General features: G+C 36.6%; 1 protein-coding gene across 22 annotated transcripts in view; it reads right to left on the bottom strand.

The window, feature by feature from the left end:
* The window catches only part of AFDN (afadin, adherens junction formation factor), a 129,363-nt gene that overhangs the window by 35,256 nt on the left and 69,529 nt on the right, over nucleotides 1-24,578 (bottom strand). For 16 of the 22 annotated variants that reach the window (XR_005818079.1, XM_040551040.1, XM_040551050.1 and 13 more), the window contains 8 exons: nucleotides 21,495-21,515; nucleotides 20,609-20,754; nucleotides 17,807-17,901; nucleotides 14,885-15,150; nucleotides 14,245-14,388; nucleotides 11,025-11,223; nucleotides 9,049-9,152; nucleotides 6,928-7,014 (listed from right to left, as the gene is read on the bottom strand). Coding sequence is in view for 21 of the 22 variants with exons in the window: in XM_040551040.1 (XP_040406974.1) it covers nucleotides 6,928-7,014; nucleotides 9,049-9,152; nucleotides 11,025-11,223; nucleotides 14,245-14,388; nucleotides 14,885-15,150; nucleotides 17,807-17,901; nucleotides 20,609-20,754; nucleotides 21,495-21,515 (1,062 nt within the window). In the remaining variant the exon portion in view is untranslated. The remainder of the gene's footprint in view (nucleotides 1-6,927; nucleotides 7,015-9,048; nucleotides 9,153-11,024; nucleotides 11,224-14,244; nucleotides 14,389-14,884; nucleotides 15,151-17,806; nucleotides 17,902-20,608; nucleotides 20,755-21,494; nucleotides 21,516-24,578) is intronic. The other 6 variants (XM_040551043.1, XM_040551061.1, XM_040551049.1 and 3 more) reach the window with 1 other exon arrangement.

The following is a 24,578-nucleotide window of genomic DNA, read 5'->3' as shown; positions in this document are numbered from 1 at the left end:
ACTGTTATAAATGCTGCAACTTCAGATTTATATGATATCGCACAAACCCATAAAGGCACGTTTATTTTTTAACAAAAGAAATTAAACACACAAGCCAGTTTGAATCTACTTAGCTTGTGTTTCAAAGGAAAAAAAATCTTTTGCCGAGTTCAAGGAATACATATTGCTTGAGCTCTACTGCCCCAAACAAGAGTTAACTTTTTACTGTATGTTTGCTCTAAATTGTCTCTGAACAGCAGCATGCTAAGGGCTAGTTAGAGTTCAGTACCAGGAGAAGTTGTATTGAACACTCCATGACACTTCCCTGTCGAGGCAACCCAGAACTAATGCCTCAGCTTAATTAGGTCCGCGGACAGAATAAGAATGTCACGGCTGATCTATTTTTAGGGGAAAATAACAATAATTAAAAATATATATAACTGCACAAGTGTGTGTGCACGCATACTTTTTCAAAGTAATGGCTCTTGGCTCTGTAGCTAAGGAGAAATTACAGCAGAAAATATACAGTATATTACTCCACACATATTTGTGCTTCTTCACTTTCAGGTAGATAGATACATCTTAATCCAGTATCAGTGGATACACTATCAGACCCTATTAACAATCTAAATCTCTACCCCAAATCAGAGTATTATTCACACAGGAAAAAGTCAACACAGAATTTAACTTCTTAAAGTCTTCTTCATCGATGGGAGTAGAAAATTTAAAAATAAAATGCTGCGTTAACATGCATTTAAAATACATTTAAATTATTTGAATGCCAGAATGGAACATAGCCTGGTAGCGTAATTCTAGGTAAAGACTATGTGCACCGTAACTTTTGTGGGCTAGCAAGTGCTTGCATATAAGGTGTTAGTACAAGGAAGAATTGGCACTATAATAAATAAAAAAATAAAAGCCACACAAACGAACCCTTTGTTCCAGAAGACATAAAATATAACGTCTAGGTGACCCATTTGCAATATCAATCTAAATATAAACAAGAAAAAACACTCTACTTGAGCAAAGTTGCGGTCTCAACTAGTAAGAAGAAAAATCATGCTGTACTGTCATAAGCTTTAGTTTTTACACAGCATATGAAAACAGTAGCATTAATTCATGCTGGAAGGAAAAGGCAAAGATTTTCCTTAAGTATTTAGGATGTGCAGACACAAGAAGGCTGTTATGAGGGAAGAGTGAAGTGTCTGAAATTCTGTCTTAAAGACCTGGAACATAAGTAAAGAGCTAATAAACAAAAAAAATAAGTGTCATTAACTGTCTGTATTTGCAAGCTTACAGTAGAGAGAATTATGTTATGTATTATGTTATCCGTATTATTTGCAACTAAAACCCTAACTTTCAATTAAAAAAAAGATTTAAAATTAATATTAATATCTTTTCTTCCTATATACATCACCTAACAGGTATTTGTTCAGGAAAATTTCACATTGAAATTGATATTCCTGTTAGTCTCAAACCCTCCTTAAAATTAACACTTTACATTGACTTAAATATAAAATGATGAGGAACTCTTTAGACAGTAAGTCATCTCAGGGCGATTTCATTAAACCTTAAGATCAAACAAGGTTGCCAAATAACACAAACTATTTACAAGTAAGAGCCCACACACTTGTTTTTAGAAAAGTAACCCCTTCCCCACTATAATTATTGATGAACTGTTCCACTCAATATTTGAAATGCTTCTATTAAAAAAGAAACATCACCATCTTATCCCTATTTCAGGAAGTGCTAAGAAAATATTTGATCTGACTCTCTCTTGAAAAACCTTGAAAATATACTCTGGATCTATTTACTGTAGGACAGAGACATTCATACATACTTTAAGGTACATGCATATATTTTAAGGTAACTTTTTCCATTATAGTAAAAAAGGAAGACACAGTAAGAAGCAGAAATGCACTGTATATTTTTAAGAACTCAATCACAGAATATTAATGAATGTAACCAGCATGAGAAGGTAAATCCTCAAAGTCAGCTCTAACACTTGGAAGAACGCTGGAATCCTCTCCCTCGTGCAGCAGCAGTCTGAACAGAATTGAAATGCCTCTAGTCTGTGAATGTGTTAAATATAGGATATCCTAACTGCAATGTATTCACATGTTCTGGTATTTTTAGAAGAGTCTAAAAAGAGTATTAAAAACCTTACATACACTGTTTGGGATGTCCATTTTATTATTCTACTAAGACTTTTAAGTGAAAAACAGGCTTTTAGAGGAATCTGGATTAAAGCCAACTAATACGACAAGTAAACATATCACAGGTCATGCTATTCATGCTCTTCCACAGTAAAACAATAGTTACCACACCTGAAACTTTAAGTATTAATAGCCACTTCCACAAGTTTGAGAAGTGCATATCAAGAACAAGCTAAAAAATTAGTTAAGCTTTTTCTTTCTAGATTTTGGAAAGTTAGCTATTAACATCTGACTATATTTAACTGCATGCTATATTACACTGTTGCTACACGAACAAATCACTACTGGCAGGTTTAAACAAGCAAGAGAGCAGAAAAAGTACAGGGATAGCATTTAAAACTTAAGAGAAAAACAGTCCCGACAGAAACCTGAACAGACTTACCATGGATTCTGTTCTTCCAACAACAGAAAACCACATTTTGATCTCCGGGACTACAGATCCTTGAAAGAAAAAAAACAATTCTCCACTTCTCTTTCAGCCCTCTACAGCAACCACCACTCTAGTCTGCTGGATTTTCCAAGATACCCATCAAGATAACTGAGCTGGATGCTATGACACGGTATAGCATTTATCAACACCAGCTATAACCAATACAATATTCAGACTCTTACGTAATCAGTTATGCCGTTCTGACTTTCATTTGCTTTAGAAGCTTTATTAAACTTTGAAAACTGCTAGAAAAACAAAAAGGGAGCCCTTTTGTAGAAAAGACAAAAAAAATCTCCAAATTAAACAGGAAGTAATGTGCTGGCCCACAGATGGCTACGAAGTCACATGCAAAAGCCCCCAAAAAGCGATATATTTTTAAAGTAAACTGCATGCACACTCTGCTTCCAAATCATCTGGATTTCATAAAAACTTAACCGCAATGTGGTTGGAAGTCAGGCAGCTTTTAACATCAAAACATCTTTCGGGGTTAGAGCAACCAAATTCTGCACACAACCTCAAAAAGCAATACTGTTCCTGATGCCCGACCACTCCTACCTCCTCAATTTCCATATACCCATTACAAAAGCTACTGCTAATAAAGCTACCTGAGTATTACTATAAGAAAACACGCAACACCTATGAAAAGGTAGAACAAGAAGTCACTGTTTCAGGTCATTTAACATGTGAAGTTATAACTTTAAAACCAAACAAAAAAATCTACGTATAAAGCATTCAGTTTAAGAAATGCTGCTAGGTATTTTCCCGACTTAAAACAAAACAACCACACATGAAACTGTTTACAGTGCTCTGGCACCTAACAGTTATTGCATAATGAGACGTGTTTTATCTGGCATGCATGCATACAGCATATATGCTTGCTGCATGGTTGCTCAACTATGCTCTGGGGCTGTCCTGCCTCAGAAAACACCCTTAGAGCAAGCTCAGGTGAACAAGCTGATGTGTAACAATTGTGCTCTCCCTGACATTCCTGGCAGGCCTATAAAACTTCTAATTAAATAAAATATGAGCAGCTGTGAAGTAGAAGTAACACACAAACATTCTGCCTGTCATTAGGTGGAAAGAGGATCAAGCAGGGGGTCTGTCAGTGACATAACGCTGTCATACACTCCTTGACTCACCTTCTTCACCTTCTTGGTTTGCTTTTACATTAATGTCACTGTGTTTGCAATCAATCCACCAGTATCACAAAATGAAACCATCTATGCTAAGAATAAGCAGGTATACAGTATTTCAATGCAAGTTGTGTCACTTCTCTGCTTGTAGGACCTTAGCTTCAACACAATCTTTTTAGATTGCTGCAGGACAGGAGTGACCATCACTTGGTAATTAAGAACATTTAGCATGGAAGGGGTATGGAAGGTATAGTATGCACCTTACCCATTAAAAACTCCTAATTGGCACAGACTTTATTTACCTACTAAATTCTGCAAACTAATAAAAATCCAAAGAATTATCAAAGCATGAATTAGTTAGATGTTTCCTTGAGGATGAGCAGATTACTACAAAAGGGAAACAGTCAAAATTATAGTAGAAAGTAGAAGTTATTTTTCTTTATAGACATCTAGAGATGGGTAAGAAATGCAGATTCTCTGAATACCATTTTAACCATCTTTATACAAAGCCAGAGACAAGTATCAAGAGCCCACAAAGACTTAACATGACAGGCAGGTCTGCAGTGAACATGCGAAGCGTTCTCACAGTGTGCTACTGACAACAACTATTTTGTCACATCCCAGGAAAAAAACAACTGTTTTCCTAGCCACGCTGAATAGTTTCAGAGTTGTATTTCACTGTTTAGGACAGTGCCACCTATTGACCAGCCCCTGCATTTTCTTTTAGTACAGCACTTTTGAAGCACACTGGAAAACAGAAGTTAAACAAAGATAACTGGGTTTGCAGCCTAACTCGGATCCCATGCACGGCATCAGTAACTGCATATTTCTGAAAGCAAGTATGAGCTTTAATTTCTTCAGCTATAAGGTACCTTCATATGAACACGTGACAGCCAACCTTTTAATACTGGAGAAACCTAAATCTATTCTTATACTTGCCTCTCCCTCTCATTTTAGATACTGTCATATTTTAAAAGTTTAGAAAATTTTAAACAATCTATTAAATTTCTTTCCTCAGCAAAGGAGAAAGTGAAAATTTTAATTTTTATGCTGGTAAGAGACACATGACTTGAGATGCGTTGGAATAATTATTAGCAAACATCAACAGGATAATGATAGAAAGGAAAAAATCCACCCATTATTACTAGCTTCTCAGCCACGCTCACTCAATTCTCTAATATATTTTGCCCTGCTCAGCTTGAAAAAAAATAATGCCTTCTTCCTTAGCCTACTGTTTTTAGGAAGCCTGTTACAGGAAAATTGTGCTATTATTTGCTTACAGTTAAGTAGCGTACACCCCTTGAATTAATTGCTTGAAAATAATCCTATTTAATTACCAGTGCAACTTATTTCAACACAATGAAAGACAATTATGTCTAGCCAACAACTTGCTGACTTAAATTAAGCAAAAGTTTCTATTCTACATATGCTAAAAGTAAAGATCTGTCTCTTGCTTATTTAAGATCAAGATTCAAGACATGACCTTTTTAAAAACAGAATTCCAATACGTGGAAGGCATGCAGCACCAAGATGACCTGCAGTCACTGCCTGGCCCACTGGATGTTTCTGCAACTGCACATAAGATGAAGAGTGCTGCTTCCATCACTGATCATGACACAGAGGTATCACGAAATGTGTTAAATAATTTACCAAAACAACAATGAAAAAAACCACTAAATTTCAAATCAAGTTTACACACTGACCAATAGCATTGTTATGTAGTGACAATGGAAGTTCTGAGTGTCAGTTGTTAAAGCAATGTATGGGAGAAGCCAGACAGCTCCAGTGAAAGTGGGAACTCCCCCCCACCACCAATAACCTGCTTTTCTCTACATTAGAAGCTAGATATCACAGTTTAAAATGAAAAAAATTCCACTGCATGTTTTGAAACATTCAACAGAAATGCTGTCAGAAGGCAGTCTGAAGTCCGATACATATTTAGTCTGGCATATCGTAAGATCTACTATTTGCTTCTCAAATTATTAACCTGCTCGATAAAAATAGGAGCAGAATATTGAGTTACATTTGCCAGGTCCCGAGTAGTTTTGTCAGTAATAACTGATTGTTAGCAGAACATACCTGACATCTGGTATTCCTTTACAGAATGTCAGAAATAAGCCTTTAAAAGCCAGTATCACACAAGATTATCATTTCAAGAACTGACTATGAAATGAGCAAAGTTGCAGGGAAAAAATGTAGTGCTGTTTAGAAGTAAGTAACTACATGAAATAACTTAAAAGATGTAAAACAACTAAGTCTTCAGCGCATGTACTAAGCGGCAAGGAAGAATAGATTGTTCTGAAAAGCTTCATGTACTAGCGAAGGCATGTAAAGAAAAACTTGCTCTACCTGTACCTCTATGTACACTACACAATAACAAGAAGGACTTTTGGATACCACAGTTACATAATTCATAGCAAATTTAAAATAGAAAGATTATGCCTCTTGTGCAACCAACTTGATAAGGAAAAGTCAGTCAATTAGTGGAGTCCTCCACCTGGTGGCTGGAGTTGTATGTGCATTCTATATATTACCACCAACAGGAGTACCATACACCCAAGATTCCAGTAAGTCAGGGCAAGAGTTATTATCCCTGCCTCACCAAACTACATAATATGCTGTAGCTCTCTACTATAAAGAAGCAAAACTGATGTCATGTATGCAGCTATATACTGTGCAAAAGATAAGGCCTTGCCTTCATAGCAAAGTAGAGACAAACTTTATTTTAGATATTTTTATCCATTCATCTACTACAAAAATTACTGCACATACTTTATTCTATTTACTGCTTTTCTTAGCCAGATACTTCTGCTGTTTTCAGCAAAAGTGCTAAATAAACTAGTTTATTAATTCAATTTAATAACATTGCCAATTTTTGGCTTAGAAAACTGCCAAATAAACCTGCAGTAGAGCTTTAGACTTAAATGTCATAACTACTACATCCGTATGTTTTTTCTTGCATTATGTCTGTGTATTTTACATAAACATTTCCCAGCTGGTATAAGAGTATGATCAATATGACACGCACGACAAACTCAAGGGAAACAAGTTAACGTTTTCCACGAAAGGTAGATCAACCCCTCCCCCCCCTCCAAGAAAAAAAAAAAACAACACACAAACAAAACACTTTTTTTTCCTCCATAACACTTACACAAACTGACTTCCATACCTTGGCAGCTACAATGCTGAGGCCCATTCCGTTTTGTTTTTTCAATGTTACAGTTATAATTTCAGGTTCTTTCCTCAAAGGCTGAGCCTATCAAACAAGGCAAAAGAAAGAAAATGAAAGATGACAGGAGTTCACATGCACTACCAGGCTATGAAAATTATTGTGCAAAACAGCTAGTCTACAATAAAAACTAAGCTGTTAAAGCAGCAGCACATCTCTAAATCTCATCTCAGATACCATGCCTGAAACTCCATTTTCAAGTTGGAATCCCTTAACGCTTGATAAATATGAATTCACGTTATCAAGTATTGCATCTGTGTTCTGAACACTAACAAAGTTATGAAATCTACCTACTGTTCTCCTCCAATTCAGTAAAGAGATGATTACTGATTCACTATTTGAAATGTTAATGTGTACAAATGTAATGTCTATAAAACATTACAAAATGTTTTCTTTTAATGAAAGCCAAAGTACTGACTCAGTAGGCCACTGTTAAAAAGATGACGGTAATCTACATGGAGCTCAGTTTGTAATACTTTATCTAGAAGATAATTTTGAAAAGATATTAAAGGGCTAATTAGTTTTAATAGCAAAGAGTTGAAGCCTTGAAAGAATGTTCAGAAAATTTTCACTTCTGAAAACTCCGTAAGTCAAATAAAACTCAACCCCCCGCAAACATTTTCAGTAATTTATTTGCATCTTTGCAATATTGCCAGTTCCCTGCTCTCAAAAAGTTGCCAGTCTTATTTAGCTGAAGCATATAAATTTATTCATGTGCAACCTAGTTTGTATTCATATTAAAACCCGCCAAGTGCAAGCTCCACAAGACCCATGAGAAAGTAGAAATAAAGCAAAGGAAATTAATTTAAAAAATATTGACACTGAGTAAGTTCAAATACTACAAAAGCAAGTAGATTTCAAACTGGTAAGATTCTAGCACTCTTGTGCCAAAGTCTGCAGAAGTACAGAATCTGCTTCTACTGTAATCAGGATTTATTCCATTAATTTAAGTAGAAAATGTATTAAACTAAGTCAAAAAAACCCATACACTGGAAAAAGTTAGCCACTGGGAACATAACATCATAATTAGTCTATACCTGATTTTAATTTTTGTCTAACAATAGAAGAAATTCTTCAGTGAAGATCTGAGAAGGACGACCTATCCTAGGCAATACCCCTGACTACCTCACCAACTATAAAAGGGGATGTTTACCCAATGTTTAGATTATGTGGACATGTTGCACCAAGAGGTGGTGTGTGGGCCACCACCATGAACAGACTTACTGTGCTCTCAAACATGGCACATTCAATTAACATATATGCACCAGAGAAGAATGCCTAAATTCTGTTACCTGGACCATCTTAAAGGGTATTGATTTCTGTAGAGGAATTAAATAGTAGCATCTTGCATTTCTTTGTGTAGCTTTTTAAGGCACACTGGCCAGAACTCTACTTTTTCTTAGTTTGAGGAACAGCAAGTACCTAGTACATAACTTCAGATGACTTTTGATTCCACTAGTTCTAAAAAAATGCATTTCTTTAGAGCAACAAAGGGAAGAGGAAGAGCAAATCATTTCAGGACTGATGCATCATCTATAGATTTAGGAGATGCTCTCTTCTGTTTTGGGACTGAGGCCCAAGCACATTCTTCAGGATGCTAGATGACATAATGTCATCTAACAAATGCTGGGTTCTGAACAGAGCAAATGAAGCTTTCAAGTCCCTCTGAATACTGAGGAGTAAGCATTTCTCTTAGAGGGCCTTAGGAAGACAGGTAAATTCCAGTTTACAGTCACATTAACAGTTATTTACAGATACACGTCCATATACACTTTTGCCAGTGTTTAAAAGGAGTTTCTTTGCTGTTTACTCCAAAGTGGTGGGGGAACACAACAAAATCTTATGTGAGAATTCTATCATGCAACAACCTAAAAAAAACCACCACACCTGACTCACAAAAATGTGCAAATAGTTCCTTAAATTTACCAAATCACTCATGAACTACATGTTTAATTAAGCCTGTTCCTCCTGACAAGAATTAAAACTTACCACACGCAACACAATGGCTTACCAAGAAATCACAATTCAATTTTCACCATTATTCCCTGAATTAATACTTACTAGCTCAGCATTCTCATGTGACAGGTGACTTTCATAGTCTGCACCTTCAAAGTATATTGTCCATGTGCCTGGTGACCGTGGATGAGGTATTAGTCTACAAAAACCTGAAGGAGAAAGTAATGTTAACATAGGCTTGGTATTTTGTCAACAGATTAATTAAAATCAAATAGCCTGCCACCAGGAAATAATCAAACAGAAGTATTCATCTTTTTTATATTTCAAAGTATGTGTAATCTTGTATCTTATATGCAATTAGGTGCTTCACTACAATTTTATGAAACCTGCAAAATTTTATACTTCTACAGCTGCTGCTTCTGAGAAACGTTTATTTGAAAACATTAAGAACTCATAAAAAGCTCTCGGGCTGTAAAATACAGCTTCTACCAACAGGAGATGTGAAATATCAAGCCCTCTTGTAGAACATGAGCAGCTATCACTCAGAATAAGACAGCACCATGGAAAGCTTCTGCTTTGCACAGAGTCTAACTAGCCAGTCTAAGCTTAAATTTGGCAGAAGTGAAGCTTTGCCTAGACTTTAATATTCAGTGCAATTCTGCCACTAAAAACAGGGTTTTGTTTACACAGCAATTTCTAGAATAAAAAATAAATAACTACATTAACTGAGAGGCTAGGCTGGTGCTTTGTCCATTGGCAATGTCTGTGTCAGAGACAGAAATTTAAATGAGGCGCTTCAGTCAGGTGATTTCGTTATTTTATTTTTGAAAGTTATCCATTGTTCTCTCCTAAATCAAGGAGGGTGAAAATCCACATTAGTCTGATTACAAACCACATCATCCAAAAAGATGAGCTTCTCCTCTTCACAAAGATCATCTTTCAGCAATTCAGTTTACACTGATTTACTGCAAACCAGTCACTTAGAATAATTTAAGAGATACCTTAAAAGTAAAAATTTGCATATACGCATCAAAAAAGGCCTTGTATGCAATAACTATACAGAGATTTTTAAAGCAAATGAATTATACTTTCTCATTACTTTATTCTGCTAGTCCTCTTCAGTCTCAAGACTATATCCTCTGTAACTCACTTTCCAAACACTCAGTTTCCTAGCAATTGTGGTTTTTTTGTTGTTGTTGTTTTTGTTGTTTTTTTGGGGGGGGTTGTTTGTTTTTAAATGCAAGAATATGGCGTTTCTATAAACTAAGCTGGAACTGACAATTGCAAAACTTCTGTTGGACACAGTAGTTCTGCTTCGTATACAGCTTCCTCTTCTGTTCTGCCTGTCACGATATTTCTGTGGAAGGTTTTGAATAACCGTTTTAAAACAGAAAACTTAAGAAATTATGTAACAAAAAAATGTAATAAAATTGAGTAGCACAAGATAAGCATAGTGGATGAACAAGTTACGATAATTGCCGTGAGTCAGACCCACTACTTTGCTTTCTCAAGTTTGATTTACCCAACCATACTAGCTCTCTCTGCTCCTCATTTGAAATTTGTTTAGACTGCAAATTCCCTAGCCATATATTCTTACAGTGAGATGAACATTAACGAATTATTTTAAGCTTAAGTGTTTTTTAATGTTATATGAAAGCAGTTTACATGTAAAAAATTGCCTAAACTATTTAATTCTCATTAGCTTTAAAAGACTGTTGATATTACTGAAGTATTACAAAATTTACATTTATGTATTTTTTTTTTGCAGTTCTAGCACCAAAATAAAAACTAACAAAACAAAACAAAAACCTTTTGGAGCAAAGGCAAAGCCAAATGTCAGTAGACACTAGTAACTAAGCAGTGCTTTCTCAGAACCTTGAAAGCAAATGAAAGGGATGGGGAAAAAGTATAAGAATTCAAGAACACTGCATAGCTTTTATGGGTTGCAAAATTAGACAATACACTATAAAAAAATCGAAATACACATAAAGAGAAAGTCATTTACAATTAACTAAAATGTATTTTGCATTCTGTGCTCACTACACCAAAAAAGAAACTCATCGTAAAACAGAAGAACTGACCTCTCTGACACAGAGGATCCAAGAATTCTTGTAAACCACTTGGAACATTTCTGACAACATCACAAGAATAGCCATCTTCTGGTAAAAGAAAAGGCAGCTGTAAGTCGGGGTCCTCTTCCAACTGGACTTCTCTGCCATCGCTGCGAGCAAGTTCATCAGCTGTATTTTCTGCAACAGTTACTACATTTTCTATCAGCTCCTGGACAGAGAGTAGAAAGACACTTGTTATAATGAAAATTTAAAATAACCCCTTTAAGGAAAAAATAAAATAAGAAAACATTAAGACTTCATGAAAAGAATCTGGGAAATTGAATATCAGAGATTAAACTTCTTTGGCTCCACTTTGTACACAAAGGATGCTGCACTGCTTTATTTGTCAAATCCCATAGATAGTACAGTTAGCAAATAAAATTCGACAGCATTTGTTTTTATTTCAGTGTTTTCAAAAATTGTGTCACGTTTGTACTTGATAGGACAAGCGCATTTAAAAAACATCTAATCTAGAATGTGCATGTTCAAGAGGCAAGTTGGAATCACAGGCAACTTTAAAATTTTGACAATTTGCTGAGTATACTCTGTAAGACTAAATATATAGGAAAGAAACATATGACTTATGTAAACCGGTATTTTCAGCTCCATCAGGACACACATACCCCATAAAGGGCCAATGGCATATACAGTTGCCTAGTTTGGAAGGTTTATAGAACGAAGTCTTTAATTCTACACGCCCTGTGAGCTCAGTGCAGTACAGAGAACCCCGTTAAGATAGATAACTATTTTTAAAATAACAGTAGAAGCATAGGGACATAGAGTAGAATCACTCAAGGTGCAGCAAGGAGCTGCAGATATTAGATTTGGCACTCAACTGTTCTGCTTAGTATTGCAGAAAGTTCTGTGAAACTGGTATGGTCTTCACGTTGTAGCTACGGTGGTGGCACAGTGTGCAGCAGTCTTCCTACTACATTTCTGAGAGAACTGTAAGATTTCAACAGGGTACCTATCACTAGATTGTATGGATTGATAAGATTAATACAGAAGTTAACAAAAATCAATTTCCTAACAACTTCACAAAAAGGTCCAACCAGCATGCAGTTTCTGTATGCTTCTATTCATCCCAAATTACTCAAGAGTACACAATGAAAAGGCTGCTCTCTCCCACCCTCCCCTCACCCCAACAGTTCCTTTGTTTTTCTGTTACTTTAAATGCCTTAGGCAGGTAAAGACAAGTTTTAACATGAAAGTTTTCAGTTATTACTTTTGCATTGTACAGGAAAAATAAAACAGGCAACTATTAAAGTGATGCAACTCATCATTCTCAAGCACTTGGTGTCTTCAAAGTTATGCGGTTTTCCTTAGGAACCAAGGAATCACCTCTCATTTGACTCATCACTGAATCTAACCGAACGGGAAGAATTAATACCTAAATGTAACTTTACTGCTAGCATTGTTTTTGGAATAGAACTTACCCCTGAGATGTATGGTTTTCCTGGCATTGAGTTGCAATTACTACAATTCATTTACCTGAAGCTGCTACAGATATTCCATGCAGATTACCTAACTGTAAGTATTCGCTTTACTCAAGATTTGTGTGTGATTTCCAGTTTCATTCTACAGTTTCTACTTGACTCCCAAAACCAGCTTGGCAATCGGGTCTTAATCTCATTCCTGTTATGCTATTGCGCCACTCCAAATATGTAAGCCTAGTGTAACAACTTTACTACTTGGGCACAAAGCAGCATACAGTCATGACAAAAACATACATGTGTTCCCATTCGAACGTTCAGTTTCAGCAAATTTCAAGGGGGAAGTCAGATAAATTCAGACTGTCTTTAGGAAGTGCTCTCTGAGAAAAGCTTTTTTTTACTGTAAAAGGTGCTAATTTCTAAAAGGATTACATCAAACTAAAACATGTAAGCATAAATACACTTACATTCCTTTGAGCAGATTCCAAGACATGAAATTTTTCAGATTTGGCAGCAGTAAATCAGGGTTTGAATGTACACGTCTTTTTAATAGCAAGGAACAAAGAAGTACCAAATAGCACTTCATTGCAACAGGGAAAACTAGCCATACTATAATCCTCCTCTGACACTATAATCCTCCTCTACCACAGTTAGTACTGTGGTTCTTTAAGGTCCCTAAAGAACAATAATTAAAAAAGTGGAATTCTACCTGTGTAAACAGGAAATATAAGCTATGTTCTTCAGCAAAAGACTTTCGGGTTTGGTAATCAATATATAAAAATCAACTGTATCCAAACCACAAGTCAAGTAAAGACCTTTAGAACCATTGTATTAGTACCTTTGATTTAATAAAGTGATATATCCACAGTTATTAAAAAATACTCTTTGTACACAATGGATTCAGTTGCATAAAAATTGGATTATCATCACCTTTTTAGACTTTTGATTTCAGTCAGCTGTCCTGTAATCATGTTTTACCTCAAGAATTCTCATTCACATATGATTACACTTCTGCAAGGAACAAAAAACCTCTTTTGACTTTTGTCAAGAAGATTCTTCCCATGGATAAGAGTTGGAATAGTCACTCATCTTAAATAGCAAGATAATAACCAATTCAGAAAGCAACGTATGTATGTGTGTGGGTATATACATATACACACATACAAACATCTACACATAAGAGTTTAAGTTTCATGTATCAATGTATCCAAAGGTGTTGTCCACTGCTTTATGAAAGGATTCAAGGTTCACAGATTTTCATGTTCTACATGTTAAAAAAAAAAAAGGAAAAAAAAGTGTTCCAGCTTCTTTCATTTGATCTCTACAGTCAAAATTTCAGTCTTTGTTCCTTGTGGTTATACACAGAGCTCGCTTTTTGAAGTGGAGTGCTCTTTGTGCCTCTTTTCTACCACCTTACTGGATTTCATCCACAAATTCCGTAAAGTGCAGCTACACCTCCCTGAGTTTGCTCAAGATGTATAGGTGTTACCATACCTTCTGATTTGGTGCCTGAAAGATTTGGTAATATCCTGCTTGAGCTGCAGTGAAGTATACACAAAGTTGGTGGCCAGAAGCATGCCAGTAGCACCAATGCTGCTTACTGTAGACTGCCTGCAGACTGCCTGCTCTGACTCTTTATCTAACAATTCCAAATCAATCAACAACAACAAGATAGCTATTTTCAGCCATGGTGTTTTCACCTAGTCTATGTTCCTCAGGTATGTTAAATAGTGCAGCAAGTGATAGAAGAGACTTACTGTTGGGATAAGTGGTTCATCTGGAGCACAGTGATAATTCTGCAACAAAGCTTGTAGCTGCAGAGAATTCAGCTTAAAGCAAGTACTGTTAATATTTGGAACATCTGCATGTGAGTACTTGTCCATCGTAAGCAACGTGGTTGCCTGAGGGGAAAAAAGTCATAGTAGACAAATCCAAATGAGAATGAAACCTTAAGTCTTGCTTCAGAGTTTTCTTTAGTAAAGAGACCATAAACAAAGCAAGAAGCCAGATTTGCTACAAAAGCAACTTAAATATCCCCCAAACAACCACTAAATACACCTCCTGCACCTGTAAGACAAATGAACACTAAACCTATCGCAAAAGAGGCATACTGATTTTTCCAGGTACTCTTGTCTTTTTCAGTGTTTATTTAACTTAGTGTTATAAACAGAAATAGAACAGCATGTTGGCTAAAATCACCAAGTATCAATTTTACTTATAGTTTTAATATTAATGAGGTTGAACATACATTTTGTATCTTTACATGCTACCCCAACAGTCCAGAATAAACTCATACAAACTATGCTCACCTACATGCTGTTCTCTAGGAACATACAATGGAGAAACATTCTTTTCAAATACAGAATTGTGACAAGTGTTAATCAGAAATACACTCACCTGCACTATTCTGCTTAGGTGGCAATCAGCAGCCAGTTCTAAACCTTGTTTTTCTGCCCAGGCTTCAATATGGCCCAACTGTTGACGAACAATAGCTCCCCAATAATGTGAACACAGCCCTGAATCTGGGGCTGTAACTAGTCTGTTAAAAAGCCACATGTTGATAAAATGAAACAACTGGGAGAAGAGCTGTATAGTCAGCGCAGCATTCACTCTACATCGTCGCAACAGGGACATAGCTCCAGTCAACGTATGCAGCACATCATCTACAGAGATAAAACAAAGCAAGTCAATTCACATACCACGATATACATACAACTGGTTTAGGCCATACATACTTAGACATATGGACACTCAACCCAAGTTAATGAATACTAAGTAGAACCTACATGAGTTTAAGTTACACACACCTTCAGAAATAAATGTATTGCTTCATATCTCTTTAATGGCTTTCAAGATTAAGCAACGTTAAACTGACAGCTGAAATAAATATTTAACTCCTGAAGTGAAAGTAAGTAAAGGCAAGTGACTGACAGGCTAGCTACAACGACATACTCTGATGGACCTATGGCTCAAACTAGGAAGAGGTTGGAGAAATGAAAGCTGAAGGCTGCTTTGGCTGCAGTGCCTGTAAGATGTAGGGGTTCAAAATCCTGACAGAAAAAAAGACAAATAATAGAATTACAGTTCCAGACTTCAGGAGGGAATACTTTGATTCATCTACTCAGATTGGCATGTTCAGGCACGGGAGACTGCCCTGGAGGGCAAAGGGGCCCAAGATAGCTGGCTGATCATTTAGAACCAAAGCACAAGAACAGTCAGTTCTAATGGGCAGAAAATCTAGCAAGCATGGCAGAAAACAAGGAACTCCCAACGGAGCTCAAACACAACAAAGAAATACAAAGGTGGAAGTGGGGATGGGTTACCTGATAGGAATACAGAAACAATGCAAGCATGGCATTTAGAAAGCCAAATACCTGTGAAAATTGAAACTAGCAGCAAAGGATGCAAAGTGCAACAAGAATGGCTTCTATTAAATTCACCAGCAGCTTATTGAAAGCTAAGGAAAATGTGGACCCATTGCTCAGTGGAGCTAAGTACCTAGTAACAGACATAAAAAAAAGAAGCTGAAGTACTTCATTTTATTCTCTTTTTAATTTGTTTAGTTTTCACTAGTAAGGTCCTTTGTGCATAGTAGCAGAGGCTGTGGGCATAGCAGTAGAGGAAGATCAAATAAAGGACTACTTCATCTGACTGGACATGGTAGTTAGCCTACAGGGTCAGACAGGATGCATCTCAAATTGGTGAGGGAACTGGCTGACGTCTTTGCAGAGCTATCATTATTAAAGTACTATGATAATGGAGGAGCATCCTGATGACTGGAAAGATGCATTGCATCCATTTTCACGAAGGGCAAAAATAAGGACCAGGGATCTGCAAGGCCAGCCAGCTTAACTTTAGTCCCTGGGAAGGTTATGAGGTAAATCCTACTACAAGCCGCTTCCAAAGCATACATACGAGGTGTTTTGGAAGAGCTAGCATGGATTTACCAAGGGCAAATTATGCATGACCAACCTGACTGCCTTCAGTGGTAAGATGACTGCCTTAGTAGACAAGGGGACAGCAGTGGATGTTGTTCCTTGCCTTGCCCTTTAGCAAGACTTTTGTCAGATTTTGCCACAGCATCCTAATACTGAAATCATTGAAATAAGACTGGATAAGCAGATGATAACTCAGGTAGAGAAGTGTCTGGATCACTGGACTTGGTGGATTCGTGGTTATATAGTCCAGCATTAATAGTTATTAGTAGCCAGCTATTAAGTGGATTCCTTCATAGATTAAGGCTGGGATTGATACTGTTTAATGACTTAATTAGTGACCTGTGTGACTGGATGGAGTGCATTCTCAGCAAGTTCACATAAGATACCAAGCTGGGGGGAAATATTGACATACTGAAGGGTAGGGTTATTATTCAGAAGGACCTCAAGAGGCTGGAGTAATGAGCTGACAGGAACTTCATGAAGTTCAAAGGCTTCTGGGAAGGTCTATCTGCAACAGCATAGCTGGGCGCCATCTGTATGGAAAGCAGTCTTCCAGAAAATGATGAAGAGAACCTGGTAAACATTAAGTTGAATATCCTGGCCTGGAAGGTGACCAGTTGCATACTAAGCTGTTAAGTTAGCAGCAGTGCAGCCAGCAGAAGGGAGGGAAGTGATCCTTCCTATCCATTCAGCATTTGTGAGACTGCATGGAGCAAAGCATCCAGTTTTAGACTCCCCAGCACAAGGAAGATACTGATTTAATGGAGCAAACTCAGAAGTGAGCCACCAAGATGATTAGGGGGCTGGAAAAAAGGACATAAAAGAGGAAAGGAGAAGTGGATTTGGTTCATTCTGAGGAAAGAGCAGGCTAAGGGCAGAGCTTCCTGCTGTCTTCGCCTGTCTAAAAGGAGGGTTAAGAACTAGACACCTGTGAAAGGTGCACAGTGATAACAGAGCAACAGGCAACAAACAAAAATTGGAGCACTGGAGATTCCAACTAGATATATTAAAAATATTTCCACTATGAGGATGGTCAAATGTTGGAACAGGTTACTCAGATGTTATGGAATCTCCATCCTTGAATGGAGATTGAAAAACTCAGTTGGGCAATACCCTGAACAACCTGATCCAGCTGAATCTGCCTTGAGCATTAGGATAGATTAGATGACATCCAGAAGTTCCCCCTGTGATTTTAAAAGCCAATACAGATCAATCATATGCCATTACTGTCCTTTCCTGTTTGAATCAGTTTGTTATGAATGATAACTCTCTCACAGGTTAGGGCAACTTGTATTTGTCATATCATTGTTAAGAAGAATTCTATTTATTCGTTATTAATTGCATAGTTTAGAATACACAAGAAAAGTTCAAGCAGTCTAACCTATTTTAGGCCTCTGAGGATTATTTTCCTCTGGATCATCAAGGAACGCTGGCATATAGTTATTAAGCTCTGACTGCAGACAATGAACGAGGTACCTGGAAGGGAGGAATGGGGGTAGGGAGGGAAGAAGGGAAAAAAAAGAACATTTAAACATTTACATTTTTTATACGTTTATTATTAATGCTTCTAAATAAGAGATCTGGAAAATTACAAAATTGCTGAAATCAGTCTTAGGTCTGTTACTATAGTGATCCGAGTAATATTTTTTTTAAAGGATACAGAGAAACCAGTTCTCCTGTGACTTTCCTAGAAATACTGGAAGAAGAATTAGATCATCAGGGAACAGACAGCCACTAAAACACAATATTGCTACCACAAATATAAGAGAAGGTCATATGCTACACAAAGAATGCTGTCAGGCCAATCTTTAGGTCTGTAAGATTAAAAAAGTAATTTTCCCCTGAATAGAAATGCACTTTTTCCATTTTAAAATCTACCAAGAAGAGCACTAAACATAATTTGCCTGTTCTGAGCCAATGCACAAGATCCTGAAATGGTCCCAGTCTTCTGTGACAAGAAATCTTTCACTCTTGCATTTCTCTTTCAAACCAGTGAAATGAAAATTTTTAGTATTCTTTCACTTCTAATAATTAAACATTTTCTTTAACACTGCTTTATTGCAAATCATTTATGCATTTTTTTTTTTTTTGTTAAGAACTGAAACTAAAAGGGAATCAAATTTTAATTACATAGACAAAGGAAAATAGTTCATGGATTTCTACTACTCCCCTTTCTGTTTCTGGTAACATTTTCATCTAGAGAACAAAAGGGATGGCAATTTCAACCAACTCTGGTATATGCCAGTTACTGCCATCAAATAACATCTTCACAGCAGACTTCTTTCTTTTCATGATTCTGTTATGCTTCCTTATTTGTCTTCTAAAAATACATTTCACAGCTCTTTTATCCTAAAGTGTAATACATCCATTTGAAATCTTCCATGTTACAGTGCACTTAGGGGAGAATTCACTCACAGCCAAAATTCATAAATACCATTTCTCATCCAGCCTGCTCATGTACAGAGTAAAATACAATGCCATTTCTTTCCAGCCATGGAAGTATTCAGTTAGCTAGACAGTCATTGAAAACAGAAGTAGCAAGACATCAATTAAAAGTGATCTGTGGTGAAGAGGCATAGGTTCATTAACAGTTATTAGTCACTTAGAGATGATATAAAAATGGAAAGACTGTCAAAATAGCTACTTACTATATCTTATTTACCCATAATTCTCCTTTTTTTAAAAAAAATCTGTGCTAGTACATGCAAAGTAGTTTAGCGTTTCTCTGATATTTGTTGAATGTTCTGGAAGGGATGGTAAAGTATCACAAAGTACAAAGCTCTTTAATAATCAATCCCAAGCCATTAAGCCCATTTGAGTAAATACTAGACAAAACGTCTGAAGTGCTGAGTAGAGAAGCGTGTTCTTAATCTAGATGTTTCTAATAATAATAATAATAAACTATAGAAATTACACAAGCTACTAACTTAACAAGAATCATGTTTTTTCAAGAAAACACGCACCTTGGATTACGTGCACACATTAACCACCACCCCCTGGACCTTCTCATCAAGGCTGCTCTCAACCTGTTCTCCGCCCAGCCTGTATTTGTGCTTTTATCTAAAAAAGTATCTATTGTGCTTGTATCTAAAATAAACACCCTACAAATGGGGGAAGGGTGTGTACAAGCCAACCAAGGTACACTAAGCCTTCTCTAAACATTAGTTTCAAAGGCAAATTTGCTGAAAAACACTTGTTCAATACTGGCTTAAAAAATAAAACTAAAAGGACAAAAATTAAGCCTTTCTTGCTGATTATCACCGTGCTCACTCAGTGCTGTTATCTTTGTTTGAGGATATCTTTATTTGAGCAACCTTTCCTCAGAGGATTTCCCTTCCCACTGGGTACCTCATTTAATTTTTCTTTTAATCAGTACTGTAATTACTTGAGTTGACTAACATGGGTTGATTTTACTCCAAGCCTAAACTTGTCTTTACATTATGTTTTTAATAAAAACATTGTGCAAATTGTTATTTATGAAAGGAGTAGATTGTTAATTTAATCAGAAGCCCCGAAGAGCACAAGGTTCATTACATTACAAGCCCATAAATATTTAGGTCCATGTACTTAAACACTAGACTTAAACACTATCAGAAAACCTAATCTTTCTCCATACCTCTAAAAAACCTTAAACTATGAGATAACAAAATGTTGTTTAAATTAGTTCGCTAACTAACACAAGAATAACTACAAAATATTAAGCAGTTCTCTAAATGCCCTGAGATTAAAGCTATGTGTTTTAACAAATGTTAACCAAAAAAAATTCAAGTATCAAACTACAGAAGAAAACCTCAAACTTCAAACTACAGAAACTTAGTACTAAAAACAGTGACTGGCCACTCAACATCTTATTCAACTAGCTATGGTTCAAAGCCTACCAAACTTTCCATACCAAAATGGGAAATCCAGACAGATTGTTATTCCTTTAATGAAGAAACACATGAAAGTGATGCAGATGAAACTCCTGGCATAGCCCAGTCATCTCTATTCGTAAAACAAAAAACTGTAAAATGTAGTCTGGTCTGTCTTATAAGCCCTCCTCTCAGATATTTAACAAGACATGAAAGACATTATTGCTGTAACTAAAATTTGTGAAAAAGAGAAGATATTCTAAAAAACACAGAAATAAACTGTCACATTAACATATAGAAAGTTAAGTGAAAAAGAAGTTCATTAGCCTTACTTGAATGCCATTTGAACCAAGTGTGCCAAAACATCTTGTGCATCCACAGTAATTCGGCTAAGGTCTCGGTCTTGCTTTATGAAATTCAGTAATTCAGATGCATTTGCCATCCAAAAGGCAAGTGCCCCAGCAATATTCTTCTGTTTCTGTAAGCAGAAAGAAGCAAGAAATAATACAGAGAAATAGCCCTCTGATGAAACACTGCAGCTTAAAAAGGCTTCAAAAGATAGACCAGTACCTTTTTCCATTTCACCAAACATACCCCAGATACCAGATATTTGCAAAATGTTTATATACAACATTGCAAATTGTTGTAACTGCTAAGTTCAATTTTAATGTTCTCTGAACATACAAAATTCTATTAAATTGCCAATAGCGGTATCAATAAAGCCACGGCATTAAGTACCTAGTTATACAGTGCTGAGAGCTTAACTGAATGCAGTATCTGGTAATCTGTACGCTTTTAAGCGCGTATTCCCTGTTGCCCCCTGCCACCCTGATACTGCACTCACTGGCTTTGATACCAGGTGGTACAGTATCAAGTACTGATCTATCTCACCATCTCCCGACCACAAATGCCAGGCCAGGCAACCTCAGATGAAATCCAAAGAATAGGAACCACAAACAACAAAAAGGAAAATAAAGGGAAGAAAAAGAACTTTGGTCATTTCATATCCACATTGAAGTGCGTTAAGCAGAAATTATGGAATGCCATAAAAGTTGCAAAGTCAAAAAAGGATTTTAGTACTGCATGTTCCAGTTGCTGAATGAGTGTTATGAACTGTTCAAGTCCAGCTGTTTGAGTATTGTATTTTGATATGGAAGCAGCATGAGAAACTGAGCTAAGCCAACATAGCTAGGATCAGTTCCCAGCAATATTTCCTACCTGATCAACCTGGTCTACCTCCTGGAGAAAAACGGACGAAGGAAATCAAACAGAATAGAAGAAAAACTTGTGAACAATCATGATAGCTTTAGAAATCAAACACTAAATATGAAGGTACAACACTTACGTTCACAGTTATACACAAATGCATTAATCAGTAGCTGTGATGCAACTGAGCTCCTTTAAAAAAAAAGGAATTATTTCAATAGGACTAGTAGCACGACAGCTAAGAACTGAAGTGCCCACACATTGTGATTACTTTAGGGAATGCCCTATGCTACTTGACATCCCGGAGCAGTTGGTTATTCTACACTCAGTGCACCACAGAGACCTCGCAGCACATTGCACAGGCAGCGGGGTAACTAGCCCTATGAGTAACACAGCCAGGGAGCTACTTGCCCACACTGCTGCAATGAAGACAATGTACACACACAAAGGGGGGACAGAAACCCCCCACTAGAAAAACGAAACAAAAACAAAACGAAAAACAAAAAAAGAAAATGCAAACCAAAAACCAAAAAACACACGAAAAACAAAAGCACAAAACACATTTAACATAAAACACCTATACACAGATTTAATACATGGCTTTTCAATTAAAGAACAAAAAGACCATTTTAAACAACAAAACAGAGTCAAATGAAATATCACACTAAGAGCTTAAATACTTGTATATATAAGCTACGTTCACTTGAGTGAACAAAACAAAGAAAGAAAGAAACAAAAAACACATACTCCCACCAGGTACGCCTGCCTGATTATTTAAAACTAAGCTCTTCATTCTTTTGTATTTCTAATATCACCCTCCTCACTCCTGCATCACAGTAAGCTTAGATGAAAAAAATCTGACATATCATTTTCTGTCACTATAAGTTAAGTTGGAGTTCAAAAAAAAAAAAAAGGCAAAAAAAAGCTGAAAAAAGCTGCTACTTTTCTGTTTCTTCTCCCTTTCCAACCAAGCAAGCAAGGGACTCTGACTGAAGATGGGCTGGTACAGGTTGAGAGGAGCTGCTCTGAATGTTGCTCTTTCTGAGCTGTTAAAATTTGCAGAGGATCAGAAATACTATAGAATGATTTGAAAAAATCAGAATACACAAAATTGACTTGCTTATATGAACTTTCTACTCCAATATTTCTATTGAAAATACTGAGCCTTTTCAGAGCTCTCTCCAATTTTATCCCTATCCCATATGAATTCTTCTATAATACAAACACTAATGCAAAGACTACAGAAAGCCACAAAATCAAGTTTGTTAGCAAAACACTTCCTCAGTAACTTCAGAAAGTTAGCAAGTCTCCTTATGGTCTAGGGCAGAAGTTTTAATCCTAATTTTTCTTATTTTCAGTAGAGTAGAAGGTTTTGTGCATCTTCCTTTTACTTTTGCTCTGCTTTGGGAATCTCTCTCTCCTTGCCCCATGTCTGTCTTCTCCATCTTTCACACCCTCAGATCCCTTTCAGTGCATGTATGCTTTACAGCCAAGACATACAAAAAAAGCTATCTGTGACACAAAGTTATTAAACAGTAATTCAACTGTGACAGCCATCAACACACTTATTCTACAGCCTAGATGAAGTAATTTGACAGCTTAGCTAGTATTGTTTATATCCCACCACAACGGGTCCAAATTAATGAATTCTTCCTGGTTAAGCTTTAGAATCATAGAATAAAATCATCTAAGTTGGAAAAATGGAAAAAAGCTTAGACTACCAAGCTCAAGCATCTGAATCAATGCAACCTACTTAAGATTTTATTTTGTTGTGTCTAGCCTGCATCTTCACTGATGTTCTACTCTTCCATCACACTTGCGATTTCCTGTTTTCCCCGTTCCTCCAGCTTTTTCAGCTTGGGATTTGGAAGAAGCTCATCCCAATTTTTCTTCAGTTTTCAAACTACAGCTCCCTACAGTCTATTTCTTGCCACTGGATAATGTCTTCCATTAATCATAAATTCAGCTACCACTTCCCTGTTGATGTTTTCCCTAAACTTCAGATTGGAGACCAGATTGCAACCACAGAGATGCAAGGCTGGAGAAGTGGCCTTTCACAATGTCCTAAGTCCAGACAGACACTTAACTTTAACAGTTTCATGATACTATCAGCAGGATTATATAAAATACATTTGCTTGCAACAACTGCAAGGCTGGACTTGATTTAGGAAGTCTTTCTCAGTGCTGTAAATTAACGTTTTCACAGTTATTCTGTTTTTGAGCTTTGATTTTATTTTTTTTTTGAAAACTGATGCTTGAGCTTGTCTCTCTAGTATCTTTTAGCAGCTATACGGTTATCCATTTTAATTCAATACAAAGAGAATGTACAGCTTTATCTTTGCTTTCCCACTGTCCCAGTCCCTCTCACCCCAAAACTTTTTTGGGTCATCGCTACTAGTTTACCCCAGTTACATAAACTGAGTAACTTTCTTTGATTCAGCTCTGTAACTTCCATGTTATATCTGAAGCCTTCATTGTTTCCCTTCCATTCTCCCAACTAAATTGCTTATGTTCATTTTCTTTGCATTTTCTATTCTCCACTACTGTCATAATCTCCCCTCCAGCTTGAACAAATTCACTCTTCCACAAGCAGATCATTTGTATAGCAGAAGTAAATTTTTAAACTTTTGACACCATCTCAAGTTTAATCAAATATCCATTTACAATGGCATCGACACTCAAAGTAGTGTACCAGTTCTTCACTTCATACTCTAACCACCTTTAACCTCTCATCAACACCAGCATATACAAAGTCTAGTTTTTTTTTCTTACTGTGAAATGTCTTCAACATCGGCATTTTCTCCCGTTCTTTCTTGTGAAAGGTGAGAGCCTATTGCAACTGTTTACAGAACTACCTAATTACAACATCCTCCCTCCTGAAAACTCCACTAAACCTTTCCAAAACCTGAACAAAAGCTGAACAGATTGCGATTGCTGTGACATTCGTGCCACTATTTTGGTGTTACTTTCCTCTTTTCCCTTAGTCAACCTGTTTTCCAACACTTGCATAGTGAATTCTCTACAGTAGAATTGATATATTTGTTATGCTTGTACAGTGGCTAGCACAGTAGGGTCCGTGCTCTATATGGACTACTA

The sequence above is a fragment of the Cygnus olor genome, chromosome 3 (genome assembly GCF_009769625.2).
Source record: "Cygnus olor isolate bCygOlo1 chromosome 3, bCygOlo1.pri.v2, whole genome shotgun sequence".
NCBI lineage: Eukaryota > Metazoa > Chordata > Aves > Anseriformes > Anatidae > Cygnus > Cygnus olor.
Note: the sequence above shows the minus strand (reverse complement) of the source record. Positions and strands in the feature narration are given on the sequence as shown.